Here is a 14706-nt window from a genome sequence, read left to right as displayed (position 1 = left end):
ACCGCGAAGCAGAATCAACGGGGAAATCGCGCGGCGGCGGGACATGCTTTTACATCAATGAACGGTGGTGTACAGATGTAACTGTGTTAAAGAAGATGTGCTGTCCTGATCTAGAAATGCAGTTTGTCAACTGCAAGCCGTTCTATTCGCCGCGGGAGTTTCACTCGTTCATTCTGGTGAGTGTCTACATTCCTCCGAAAGCGCACATGAGCTCAGCTTTACAGAAACTCGCTGATCAGATCACAGACACTGAACAACAACACCCGGACTCTGTTTTAATCATTCTTGGGGACTTTAATAAAGCCAATCTCTCCCGTGAACTGCCAAAATACAGACAGCATGTTACATGTCCCACCAGAGACAGTAATATACTGGATCACTGTTACACCACAATAAAGGATGCATATCACTCTGTTCCACGAGCAGCTTTGGGACGTTCTGATCACTGTCTGGATCATCTTATACCGACCTCCAAGCAGAAACTTAAATCTGCTAAACCTGTAGGAAAGACTGTGAAGAGATGGACCAGCGAAACAGAGCAGGATTTACCATCTTGTTTTGACATCACTGATTGGAGTGTTTTTGAAGCTGCTACCACCGATCTGGACGAACTCACAGAGACTGTAACATCCTATATTAGTTTCTGTGAGGATATATGCATTCCTACCAGGACTTATTTAACATTCAACAATGATAAGCCATGGTTTACAGTAAAACTCAGACACCTTCGTCAGGCCAAAGAGGATGCCTACAGAAATGGGGACAGGGTCTTGTACAATCAGGCAAGGAACACACTGAACAAAGAGATTAGAGCGGCTAAAAAGACCTACGCTAAAAAGTTGGAAGACCAGTTTACTTCCAACGACTCTACTTCAGTTTGGAGAGGACTGAGAGCCATCACAAACTACAAGACACCATCCCCTTGCACTGAGGCTAATCAACGACTTGCTAACGACCTGAATGAGTTTTATTGTAGATTTGAAACCCCCAACACCCACTCTGACCATCTTTCTACACAACCATTAACACCTCCTGCAATCCCCCTCTCCATACCTCCTGCTCTTCAAATCTGTGAAGATGATGTGCGCCAGGTCTTCAAGAAAAACAAAAGAAGAAAAGCACCAGGCCCAGGTGGCGTTACACCAACCTGTCTGAAAATCTGTGCTGAACAGCTGGCCCCCATCTTTTCACAGATCTTCAACAGATCTCTGGAGTTGTGTGAAGTGCCTTCCTGCTTCAAACGCTCCACCATAATCCCCATTCCAAAGAAACCCAAGATAACAGGACTTAACGACTACAGACTTGTGGCTCTAACGTCTGTCGTCATGAAGTCGTTTGAAAAACTGGTTCTGGCTTATCTGAAGGACATCACTGGACCCTTACTGGACCCCCTGCAGTTTGCGTACCGAGCAAACAGGTCCGTGGATGATGCAATCAACATGGGATTGCACTTCATCCTGCAACATCTGGACAAAACAGGGACTTATGTGAGGATCCTGTTTGTGGACTTTAGTTCGGCTTTCAACACCATCATCCCAACAACCCTCCAGACCAAACTGACCCAGCTCTCTGTTCCTAGCTCTATCTGTCAGTGGATCACCAGCTTTCTGACAGATAGGCAACAGTTAGTGAGACTGGGGAATTTCATGTCAAACAGCTGCTCCACCAACACTGGTGCCCCTCAGGGATGTGTTCTCTCCCCTCTGCTCTTCTCCCTGTACACCAACGACTGCACCTCTAAAGACCCCTATGTCAAGCTCCTGAAGTTTGCAGACGACACTACAGTCATCGGCCTCATCCAGGACGGTGACGAGTCTGCTTACAGACAAGAGGTTGAGCAGCTGGCTGTCTGGTGCAGTCTTAACAACCTGGAGCTGAACACGCTCAAAACAGTGGAGATGATTGTGGACTTTAGGAGAAACCCCCCTGAACTTTCCCCACTCACCATCATGAACAGCACTGTGGCTGCAGTGGAGTCATTCAGATTCCTGGGAACCACCATCTCTCAGGACCTGAAGTGGGACAATCACATTGACTCCATTGTGAAAAAAGCCCAACAAAGGTTGTACTTCCTTCGTCAGCTGAGGAAGTTTAACCTGCCACAGGAGCTGCTGAAACAGTTCTACTCAGCCGTCATTGAGTCAGTCCTGTGTACTTCAATTACTGTCTGGTTTGGTTCAGCAACAAAATCAGATATCAGAAGACTACAGAGAACTGTTCGGACTGCTGAAAGGATTATTGGTGCTCCCCTGCCCACCCTCCAAGAACTGTACACATCCAGAGTGAGGAAAAGGGCTCAGAAAATCACTCTGGATCCCTCACATCCAAGTCACCCCATCTTTGAACTTTTGCCATCTGGCCGGCGCCTCAGAGCCGCAAATACCAGAACAGCAAGGCACAAGAATAGTTTCTTCCCCCAGGCAATCTACCTCATGAACAGTTAAATGTTTCCCACTTAAACTTATGCTTATGCAAAAAAATTTGCAATTTCCTTATATTTATTTGTTACCCCTCCATCCTAGAACATTCCTGCATCTCAATTAATCCTATTCCATTATCATTTATAGCACAATTGTTTATACACTTATTTATTTGCCAATTTGTAATTCTACATTTTTGTAATGTTTTTTTTTTTTTTTTTTTGTCTGTGTGTTGTTGTCTCTGTGCACTGAAAGCTTATGTCACTAAAACAAATTCCTTGTATGCGCAAGCATACTTGGCAATAAAGCTCTTTCTGATTCTGATTCTGATTCCTTAGCATATCCAAAACCTCAGAACAACTTGATGATGTAACAGAAACTACGGACTCTCTCTTTCCTAGCAATTTAAATACAGTTGCTCCTTTACACTTAAGGAAGGTTAAGGAAACCAGTATGACACCATGGTATAATGAGCATACTCGCACCCTAAAGAGAGCAGCCCGAAAAATGGAGCGCAGTTGGAGGAAAACAAAACTAGAGGTATTTCGTATTGCTTGGCGGGAAAGTAACCTATCCCACAGAAAAGCATTAAAAACTGCTAGATCCGATTACTTTTCTTCTCTTTTAGAAGAAAACAAACATAACCCCAGGTATTTATTCAATACAGTGGCTAAATTAACGAAAAATAAAGCCTCAACAAGTGTTGACATTTCCCAACATCACAGCAGTAATGACTTTATGTACTACTTTACTTCTAAAATCGATACTATTAGAGATAAAATTGCAACCATTCAGCCGTCAGCTACAGTATCACATCGGACAGTGCACTATAGACCCCCTGAGGAACAGTTCCACTCATTCTCTACCATAGGAGAGGAAGAATTGTATAAACTTGTTAAATCATCTAAACCAACAACATGTATGTTAGACCCTATACCATCTAAGCTCCTAAAAGATGTGCTTCCAGAAGTCATAGATCCTCTTCTGACTATTATTAATTCCTCATTGTCATTAGGATATGTCCCCAAAACCTTCAAACTGGCTGTTATTAAGCCTCTCATCAAAAAACCACAACTTGACCCCAAAGAACTAGTTAATTATAGACCAATCTCGAATCTCCCTTTTCTGTCCAAGATACTAGAAAAGGTGGTATCCTCACAAGTATATTCCTTCTTAGAGAAAAATGGTATATTTGAGGATTTCCAGTCAGGATTTAGACCGTATCATAGTACTGAGACTGCTCTCCTTAGAGTTACAAATGATCTGCTCATATCATTTGATCGTGGTTGTATCTCTCTATTAGATTTATTGGATCTTAGTGCTGCGTTTGACACAATTGACCACAACATTCTTTTGCATAGACTTGAACACTTTGTTGGCATTAATGGAAGTGCATTAGCATGATTTAAATCGAACTTATATGACCGCCATCAGTTCGTAGCAGTGAATGAAGATGTATCATATCGATCACAAATGCAGTATGGAGTACCTCAAGGCTCAGTACTAGGGCCGCTACTCTTCACGCTTTATATGTTACCCTTGGGAGATATCATCAGGAAACATGGTGTTAGCTTTCACTGTTATGCTGATGATACTCAGCTCTATATTTCTTCGCGGCCCGGTGAAACACACCAATTTGAAAAACTAATGGAATGCATAGTCGATATAAAAAACTGGATGACGAGTAATTTCTTACTGCTAAATTCTGAAAAAACAGACGTGTTAATTATAGGATCTAAACACTCTGCATGTAATAACCTAGAACACTGTCTAAGACTTGATGGTTGCTCTGTCAATTCTTCGTCATCTGTTATGAAGCTAGGTGTGCTATTTGATCGCAATCTTTCCTTAGAAAGCCACGTTTCTAGCATTTGTAAAACTGCATTCTTCCATCTCAAAAATATATCTAAATTACGGCCTATGCTCTCAATGTCAAATGCAGAAATGTTAATCCATGCATTTATGACCTCAAGGTTAGATTATTGTAATGCTTTATTGGGTGGTTGTTCTGCACGCTTAGTAAACAAACTACAGCTAGTCCAAAATGCAGCAGCAAGAGTTCTTATTAGAACCAGGAAGTATGAATATATTAGCCCGGTCCTGTCAACACTGCACTGGCTCCCTATCGAACATCGTATAGATTTCAAAATATTGTTTATTACTTATAAACCCTGAAGCCCTGAATGGTTTAGCCCCTCAGTATTTGAATGAGCTCCTTTTACATTATAATCCTCTACGTCCGCTACGTTCTCAAAACTCAGGCAATTTGATAATACCTAGAATATCAAAATCAACTGCGGGCGGAAGATCCTTTTCCTATTTCGCACCTAAACTCTGGAATAACCTATCTAACATTGTTCGGGAGGCAGACACACTCTTGCAGTTTAAATCTAGATTAAAGACCCATCTCTTTAACCTGGCATACACATAACATACTAATATGCTTTTAATATACAAATCCGTTAAAGGATTTTTAGGCTGCATTAATTAGGTAAACCGGAACCGGGAACACTTCCCATAACACCTGATGTACTTGCTACATCATTAGAAGAATGGCATCTACGCTAATATTAATCTGTTTCTCTCTTATTCCAAGGTCACCGTAGCCACCAGATCCAGTCTGTATCCAGATCAGAGGGACACTGCAGTCACCCGGATCCAGTACGTATCCAGACCAGATGGTGGATCAGCACCTAGAAAGGACCTCTACAACCCTGAAAGACAGCGGAGACCAGGACAACTAGAGCCTCAGATACAGATCCCCTGTAAAGACCTTGTCTCAGAGAACCATCAGGACAAGACCACAGGAAACAGATGATTCTTCTGCACAATCTGACTTTGCTGCAGCCTGGAATTGAACTACTGGTTTCGTCTGGTCAGAGGAGAACTGGCCCCATAGTAGTTCATAAAGTCATTACTGCTGTGATGTTGGGAAATGTCAACACTTGTTGAGGCTTTATTTTTCGTTAATTTAGCCACTGTATTGAATAAATACCTGGGGTTATGTTTGTTTTCTTCTAAAAGAGAAGAAAAGTAATCGGATCTAGTTTTTAATGCTTTTCTGTGGGATAGGTTACTTTCCCGCCAAGCAATACGAAATACCTCTAGTTTTGTTTTCCTCCAGCTGCGCTCCAATTTTCGGGCTGCTCTCTTTAGGGTGCGAGTATGCTCATTATACCATGGTGTCATACTGGTTTCCTTAACCTTCCTTAAGCGTAAAGGAGCAACTGTATTTAAAATGCTAGAAAAGAGAGAGTCCGTAGTTTCTGTTACATCATCAAGTTGTTCTGAGGTTTTGGATATGCTAAGGAATTTGGATACATCAGGAAGATAACTTAAAAAGCAGTCTTTTGTGGTAGAAGTGATGGTTCTGCCATACTTGTAACAAGAAGTAGAATTTACAATTTTGGCTATATGAAGTTTGCACAAAACTAAATAATGATCTGAGATATCATCACTTGGCTGCATAATTTCAACACTATCAACATCAATTCCATGTGACAATATTAAACCTAGAATATGATTTTGACAATGAGTAGGTCCTGAAACGTGTTGTCTAACCCCAATAGAGTTCGGAATGTCTATAAATGCTGATTCCAATGCATCTTTTTCATTATCAACATGGATATTAAAATCACCAACTATTAAAACTTTATCTGCAGCCAGAAGTAACTCAGATGTAAAATCACCAAACTCTTTAATAAAGTCTGTATGGTGCCCTGGTGGCCTGTATACAGTAGCCAGCACAAACATAACAGGGGATTTATCATTAACATTTGTTTCTCTGGATAATGTTATATTAAGCACCATTACTTCAAATGAGTTATACTTGAAGCCTGCCCTCTGAGAAATCCTGAAAACGTTGTTATAAATTGAAGCAACACCTTTGAAATACTTCTTCGACAAGCTGGATGCTTATGAAGAAGCGCTCACTGATTCTGAAGACGATCTGAGTGACAATGAAAGCGGCATAGTAAGACTGAATAATATCCCTAATCTACAACGGAGTGAAGATGAAGACAAGGAAGAATGTATCGGACTGGCGTCAGACGAGTTGGAGTTGGACTGTAAGAAATCAGAGGCTATATCGATAGTAACATTTGATGGTGATAAAGACAGAGAAATGGGGAAAATCCATAACTTTGACCGTTAATGCTACACAAGGAGAAAATAGAACTCTCTGCATGGGAGACAGTCCTGTAGCCAGAAGCTTTCTCCAGACATCATGTACAACATACGGCTGGATTATTTAGCTGCGGAAAAAGAGTGGCAGGGCATGCAAATTATTGGACATTTAGGAGACAAACAGACGCACACTACAACCTTCGGAGATGGTTACATACACAAAGAAGACCCCGACAAAGAGAAAGTGTGCCCGAATTACTTATTTCATTGGAGGCAACGAGATCTGCAAGATTACTTTTCTGTTTCTTATGGGGCGAGTTTCCATAAACATCAAAGTTTGTCGTTTTGTGTTCATACTAAGAACACAAACACGTTATTTCATGTTTAGTCCATGTTCTTGAATTTGAAGTTCACCAAGCTTATTACAAGCATATTATACTATAAAAACACATAATTATAGTTGATTTTAGTTTATCATAGTTGATCATAACTAGAGATTAAATGGCATGAAAATTTAATTTAATGATTATAGTGACCAAAATTATCATGGTTATAACAGAATCCTGTTCAAAAAGTCCTAATGCTACACAATGAAATCAATTCACCAAGTTTTATGTAGAAAACCAGCAAATAACAAATTAAATTAGAATCAATATGTACTTTTTGTTTACATAAACATGAAAATAATAACATTAAAAATGATGGCCAGATTTTAAATGAGTGTCTTGCAACATGTTATCTACAATGCACAATTTCAAATAGAGTTTTGACAAAAAAGGTTTTATAAAAAGATAAAACTCACATATTCCAGCCTCTAAATCATTTTTATAAAAGTAAAAAAAAGACAAATTACTGACATTACAATGCGCATTATCTTTTATTATTAATAGTATGCGGTCCGATTTTTCCCATTGCATCTGTCATTGCTATGCAACCATGCAGCTTTACAGGGGGAGCTTTACATGGGGTATGGCTTATGTAAATTAGATGTAAATGAGCCCTATTTTCACTCCCAGCAGTGAGAACAGGTGAGAACTGCACAATCTTCAGAGGCCATTTTCTCCCTTTTGAGCTTTTATGAGTGCCTACCTTCAAAGGGCCACAACTTCTCAAATTATGATCAGATTTACATGTTTTACACGTCGTTGGAATCTGTGAATAACTCAAAATGCCCCAGAACCAACTTGTGTCCCTGTTTTCCGTGATTGGTCACATATGTGACAATAACAACAACACTCTTTTTTTGTTTCAAATCTTTTGTTTCTTCTTTTGTCATAGTAGTTTCTCAGCTTGTCAAGTTTTCAAGGTTTCGCCACTGAAGGGGCATTGATCTCACTGAACCCATGAACTAGTGTCTCTGTAGTTTTTAACAGATCAATTTTATTAAGTACACATTTTTGATGTGTATATTTAGTTTTTAAATCGGCTCACCTCAACTTACTCCTCCCTCCTGCTGTGGACATCAAGAACAGCCACAGAGTTTCCAGACAACTTCTCAGTTTGTGAGAAAATCATTCGTATCTTCAGAGGAGATACTGTGTCTGCAACACAGCGCTGAAACAAAGACAACGTTCATGTCACGGTTGGTAAACCGTGATCTCAGGGTTTTGCACTTTGTGGGTGAAATCTGTGTGTTACGCATCAGCACTGATTAGTTTGTGGGCGTCTCCGTTAATTGTCATCAGCAACAGCTGTCACTCATTACTCATCCCTATATATTGGCTTGTCTAGCCAATTGTGTTCGTGAGAGCGTTGTTTCATGTTTGTGACCTATGTTTGCTTTCTTGTGTGTTTCTACGTTGGATGTCCGTGTCTCCCCGGAACCCCGTCCACTCTACGCATACCACCACCAAGTAACATCACTTACCTTCGGCTCGCTTCCCCGCAGTTCCTGTGTCATCCTCTCCTGCTGCCAACTCACCTCCGCCTTCCGGATACTTCACCCATCGGCATCATCCTGGACTGTGTATTCCTCTCAGCTTCATCTTTGTGTCTCATTATTGTCTTGTATCATTGTCTCCATTAAACTGTGTTGAATCTTGCACTTGCTTCCTGCCACTCCTTCACCCAGTCATTACAGAACGCTCTCACCAACATGGAAGCAGCGAGCACCACTTCACTTTCTGAATTCATCCATCACAGCGTCAACCGTATGGATCAGCAGCAGGAGAGTATCGTGAACACCGGACGCGCGATCCAAGCGCTGGTAACACAGGTGTCCAAGCTCACCCAACAGATCCATCAATTCACCTCTCCCACTGTGCCCACCACACCCCCGGGAGACCTCCCAGGACCACTTCCGGCCAGAGCCGCGACTTCCAGCGCCAGAGAGCTGATCCGGTGAGCCTAACTTTTGCAAGACTTTCCTTAACAAATGTTCCATGCATTTTGTATTGCAGCCCCGCACCTTCGCAACAGAAGAGTCCAAGGTTGCATTTGCTCTTACCCTACTCTCTGGCAGGGCCGCCTAATGGGGGACGGCAGTGTGGGAAAATCAACATCCGTGTTGCACCTTGTTCCACGCCCTCTCCGAAGAGATGAAATGTGTGTTCGATCGAGCCGCGGCCGGCAGGGAGGCCGCTTACCAGCTCTCGGAACTCCGACAAGGGAAATCATCGGTGGCGGATTATTCCATTCAGTTCCGCACCCTGGCAGCCGCGTGCCAAGGGAAGGAGGCGGCGCAGTGGGATCGATTCCTGCATGGGCTGGCCGACCATGTTTCAGAAGGAGATCTACCTCCTCAAGCTGCCCCCAAAGCTCAACGGTCTCATCGACCTGGCACCCTGGGTGGATGCTCGGATTAATCGCCGGGGTAAACAAGCCAGTCCAACACGCCATTACAGCTCTCCGGAACGGGGCTGCTCGAGTCGAGAGAACATGGTCAGTCCCGTCTACGATCACGAACCCATGCAGGTGGGTAGAGCTCGGCTTTCCCGGAGGGAGAGAGAGTGGCGGAGGTCCCAAGGACTATGCTTATATTGCGGTGGCTCGGAGCACTCCATCCATTCATGCCCAGTAAAAGAGCCAGCCCGATAGTAAGTTTGAGGCTACTATCTGGTGGGATCTCCGCCGGGAAGTCCTCAACTACATCTTCGACTCTCCTTCCAGTAAAACTGCTGCGGGAGAACCACACTCACGACTGTCACGCCCTTCTGGACTCTGGGGCAGAAGGTAATTTCATTGACTCTTTCCTTGCACGTCACTTGAACCTTCCTGTCCTTCCTGTGTCTCATCCCAATCCATGTCACCGCACTCAATGGCCAGGAACTGCCACACATTACTTACTACACCGAACCCATAACTCTGCTCACCTCAGGCAACCACAGTGAAACCATATCCTTTTATCTCATGGACTCCCCTGTCGCTCCCATTGTTTTAGGTCACCCCATTTTTTTTGTGGGTAAGAAGGATGGTTCTCTGCGACCTTGTATTGACTACCGAGAGATAAAGATAAAGAACACCTACCTGTTGCCGTTGATGTCTTCAGCTTTCGAGAGGTTACAGGGAGCAGCCGTATTCACAAAATTGGATTAAAATTGAATAACGCTTATCATTTGGTCCGCATCAGGAAGGGGATGAATGGAAAACCGCCTTTAACACCCCTAAAGGGCACTTTGAATATTTGGTGATGCCGTTCTGGCTCTCCAACTCACCAGGGGTTTTCAAAGCACCCGTTAATGACATGTTGAGAGACATGGTAGATCAGTTTATATATGTTTACCTGGATGACATAATGATTTTTTTTTCATCTCTCCAGGAACATTTGCAACACATCAGACGAGTGCTCCAGAGATTACTCGAGAATGGGCTTTTTGTCAAGGCGGAGAAATGAGTATTCCATGTACAGTCTATCCCCTTCCTAGGGTATATCGTCTCGTCCGAGGGAAAATTTATGGATCCTGACAAGGTTAAGACTGTGATAGATTGGCCATCTCCAGATTCCCGTAAGGCCCTACAGCGGTTTCTGGGGTTCGCCAATTTTTATCGACGTTTTATTCGTAATTTCAGCCAACTAGTCTCAACTAGTCGACGCATCAGAGGTGGGGGTAGGAGCAGTTCTTTCCCAAAGTGCTGCCTAGGATGATAAGATGCATCCCTGCGCGTTTTTCTCACATCGTTTATCTCCTGCTGAACGCAGTTATGACATTGGTAACAGACAATTGTTGGCTGCAAATTAGCTTTAGAGGAGTGGCGTCACTGGTTTGAAGGGTCAGGGGTACCTTTCATTGTTTGGACCGATCACAAGAATTTAGAGTACATTAGAACTGCCAAAAGACTCAATTCCAGGCAGGCTCGGTGGGCACTTTTTTTTCGGTCATTTTGATTTTACTCTGTCGTACTACCTGGGTTCCAAAAATGTCAAACCCACGTCTTTTTGATCCTTCCGCACGCCCGGTGACTCCCGAGTGTATTTTACCTGAGAAAATAGTCGTCTCAGCACTCGTATGGGAGGTCGAATTCGAAGGTCAAGACAGCCTTAGAAGGGGTAACGCCTCCGCCCGGTTGCCCACCGAATCATTTATTTGTGCCGGAGGAGTTATGGTCCGAAGTTATTCAGTGGGGTCACTGCTCTAATGTTGCTTGTCATCCAGGGATAAGCCGAACCAAGGGTTTAGTTAAACAACGATTCTGGTGGCCACTTATGGCTCGCGACGTCCACGATTTTGTTTTGGCTTGCTCAGTTTGCGCCAGTGGTAAGTTATATAACCGGCCTCCAGATAGGCTTCTTCAATCGCTGTCTGTCCTTTTGAGACCCTGGTCACATATCGCGCTAAATTTTGTTACCGCCCTCCCGCCCTCTAATGGCATGACGGTCGTTTTGACCGTAGTGGACCGGTTCTCGAAGGCGGCACATTTCATTCCCTTGCTCAAATTACCTACAGCCAAGGAGACAGCGGTCACTGTCCTAGATCACGTCTTTCAGTTACATGGCCTCCCGGTAGACGTGGTTTCTGACAGGGGATCCCAATTCATATCCAAATTTTGGAAGGAATTTTGTAAATTGTTAGGAGCAACGGTTAGCCTGTCTTCGGGTTATCATCCCCAGAGTAACGGGCAGTCTGAGCGAGCTAACCAAGATTTAGAGAGAACGTTGCAATGTTTAGTCTCCAAGAATCCTTCTTCCTGGAGCCAACAACTCTCTATGGTGGAGTGCGCTCACAATTCGTTACCAGTGTCAGCCACGGACCTTTCTCCGTTTCAGTGCAGCTTAGGTTACCAGCCACCAGTTTTTCCTAGTCTGGAGTCTGAAGTCGCGTACCCTCCGCTCATGCATTTGCCCAGAGGTGCCACCACACCTGGACCAGAGCCTGCGAGACTCTGCTCCGGATGAGGGAGCGCACTAAGGCCAAGGCCGATTGCCACCGGTCAAAGCCTCCCATTTACGTCGTGGGTCAAAAAGTGTGGCTTTCTACTAACAATATTCCTCAAGATTTTGTTACCGCCCTCCCGCCCTCTAATGGCATGACGGTCGTTTTGACCGTAGCGGATCGGTTCTCGAAGGCGGCACATTTCATTCCCTTGCTCAAATTACCACTAAGGCCAAGGCCGATCGCCACCGGTCAAAGCCTCCCATTGACATCATGGGTCAAAAAGTGTGGCTTTCTACTAACAATTCTAACAATACTAACAATAATATTCCTCTCTGCTCCGGAGATTTCTAACAAATTAGTTCCCTAATTTATTGGCCCGTTTACTATCACCAAGATCATTAGTCCTTTGACAGTCCATCTCAAACTACCTCCAGCGTACAGGAGAATACATCCCGCCTTCCATGTGTCCAAAATTAAACCCGTGTTTTATTCACGTATTAATCCGCCTACCCCGGTTTTGCACTTTGTGGGTGAAATTTGTGTGTTAAGCATCAGCACTGATTAGTTTGTGGGCGTCTCCGTTAATTGTCATCAGCAACAGCTGCCACTCATTACTCTGCCCTATAGATTGGCTTGTCTAGCGTCTTGTGTTCGTGAGAGCGTTGTTTCATGTTTGTGACCTATGTTTGCTTTCTTGTGTTTTTCTACTTTGGATGTCCGTGTCTCCCCGGAATCCCGTCCACTCTACGCATACCACCACCAAGCAACATGACTTACCTTCGGCTCGCTTCCCCGCAGTTCCTGTGTCACCCTCTCCTGCTGCTAACTCACCTCCGCCTTCCGGATACTTCACCCATCGGCATCATCCTGGACTTTGTATTCCTCTCAGCTTCATCTTTGTGTCTCATCATTGTCTTGTTTCATTGTCTCCATTAAACCGTGTTAAATCTTGCACTTGCTTCCTGCCACTCCTTCACCCAGTTGTTACAGTTAACTGTCAGACCGAAGCTGCTTTACATAGATAGGCCTGTCGGGTAAGCAAATATATCCATTCATCTTTTAGTGGAAAGGAATTATGGGAACGTTGGAGTGGTATGGGAAGTATGGATTTATGAGTAAAAGAGTGTGATGTGCTTAGTGCAACTGCACTTATTAAAAGTGTATATGTGTGTGTCCTCTAGACTTCTATGGATCTCAATAGATTCAGTGGTTGACAAGTTCTGATTATGTTTCTGGCTACATAATCAAAACATATTGATCATATTATAATTGTTGTAATGCAAATATTTTTGTTTTTCAACTTCCAAACAGGAGTCAAATGATTGATAAATACATATTTGACTGCTGAATATCGTACCCTATTTGAAGTAGCTTGTCAGTAGGATCATGATTTTGCATACCATTGCATAAATGACTGGCTGACAAATAATGTATTATTATATTTTTAATAATGCTCCCTTGTAAAAGTATTTCTAGTATTTTTTAAAAAAACAAATAATACAGTCGTTTATTGTAAAATAAATTTTGCTGCATCTTTGCCAAACCCTGCATACCAGCATGAAGATGGAGAAGCTGAAACAGGAGAAGCCAGAACCCAGCAGAACAAACTGCTGCAGAGAACTGGACGACGAATCCATTGGATCAAAGAATCCTCGACTCATTCCTCGTGCCACATCCACATCCACATTCAGATTCAGAGAAACATTCAGATTCTTCTCCAGAGATCCTGAGAGACATGAGGGGGTAAGTCATATTCTTCATGTGACAGAGACTCTCTAAAACTTCATTGATGTTACCTTTGCTGTTGGTTCTTTCGGTCACCGTAAAACATGATGTGAGATTAAATGCATTAAATGTGTTGTCACCCGGACATTCAAAGTTGTTCCGACTAATTTCCTTTGGACTCAAACTGAGCTGCGCAGATACAGACATCACAGGCCGAGCCCTGAGAACAGAGAAAAGAGTAAATAGCTCATAATACCAGACTGTCAGACTGACCTGTCCAGTGGTTCTCAATTCCAGTCCTCGCATCCCCAGCTCTGCATATTTCACACGTCTCTCTTTGTTAACACACCTGATTCAAATAATCAGCTCTTTAGAAGTGAGCTCCGTGCACAAACTGTGTTCCCATAGGCATGGTCCATACACAATGTTCATTGCTCCCTACTCCCTGTGCAGGGGATATCTGTTAAGGTTTACCTCTCTTCTGAACATTCATTCACAGATTTAAGTTGTACAACGTGTGACATCATATACCTCTAAAACAAATACAATTTAAATTCACGTCTTGCACACTTCAGTACATGTGAATAGACCAAATACATTCACTTCGGACTGGAGTCATGGCAGAATATCCTGTGATGTCCACTTCGCAGGACACTTACGTGTGAATACAACAAACAATCTGAAGCCATAAGAGACCCATACAAAATGTGCAGAGCAGGAGGGCGCGAGGAATGGAATTGAGAATTGCTGGACAAAGCTAACACTTAATAGATTTTACTCTATTCTCTGTTATTCTACAAAATAAAGATTACTTTAAAAACTGCTCACTGATGTCTAACCCACAGATGATCCTGTGTTGAGATGGTTAGAGAATCTTTACATTATTTCTAAATGTGTTGTGAAATGACATACTTGAGCAGGACGATCCCTCCTTGTGCTCCGATCACGATATCTGTCAGATTATCATCATTCATGTCCATCTGACCGGACAGAGACACTCCAAATTGCTGCAGACCGGGCAGAACTGACCGTGCTGGGATCCGCTGCACACACACACACAAACACACACACAAAAAGATCTACTGTGTCAAAGTGGCTCATCATTATGCAGGTTTGTTTATCTG

General features: G+C 43.1%; 1 protein-coding gene across 1 annotated transcript in view; it reads right to left on the bottom strand.

Moving 5' to 3' along the window:
- Positions 1–7820: 7820 nt before the first annotated feature.
- Positions 7821–14706, bottom strand: part of LOC132139885 (integrin alpha-L-like) — a 43942-nt gene continuing 37056 nt past the window's right edge. The window contains exons 15-18 of the mRNA XM_059548569.1: positions 14495–14625; positions 13654–13802; positions 13411–13583; positions 7821–8099 (exon numbers count right to left, since the gene is read on the bottom strand). Of these exons, the coding sequence (XP_059404552.1) occupies positions 7983–8099; positions 13411–13583; positions 13654–13802; positions 14495–14625 (570 nt within the window). The 3' untranslated portion in view covers positions 7821–7982. The remainder of the gene's footprint in view (positions 8100–13410; positions 13584–13653; positions 13803–14494; positions 14626–14706) is intronic.

This window comes from Carassius carassius, chromosome 1 (genome assembly GCF_963082965.1).
Source record: "Carassius carassius chromosome 1, fCarCar2.1, whole genome shotgun sequence".
NCBI classification, from domain to species: domain Eukaryota; kingdom Metazoa; phylum Chordata; class Actinopteri; order Cypriniformes; family Cyprinidae; genus Carassius; species Carassius carassius.
The sequence above is the reverse complement of the archived record's forward strand: the minus strand, read 5'-3'. Positions and strand labels throughout refer to the sequence as shown.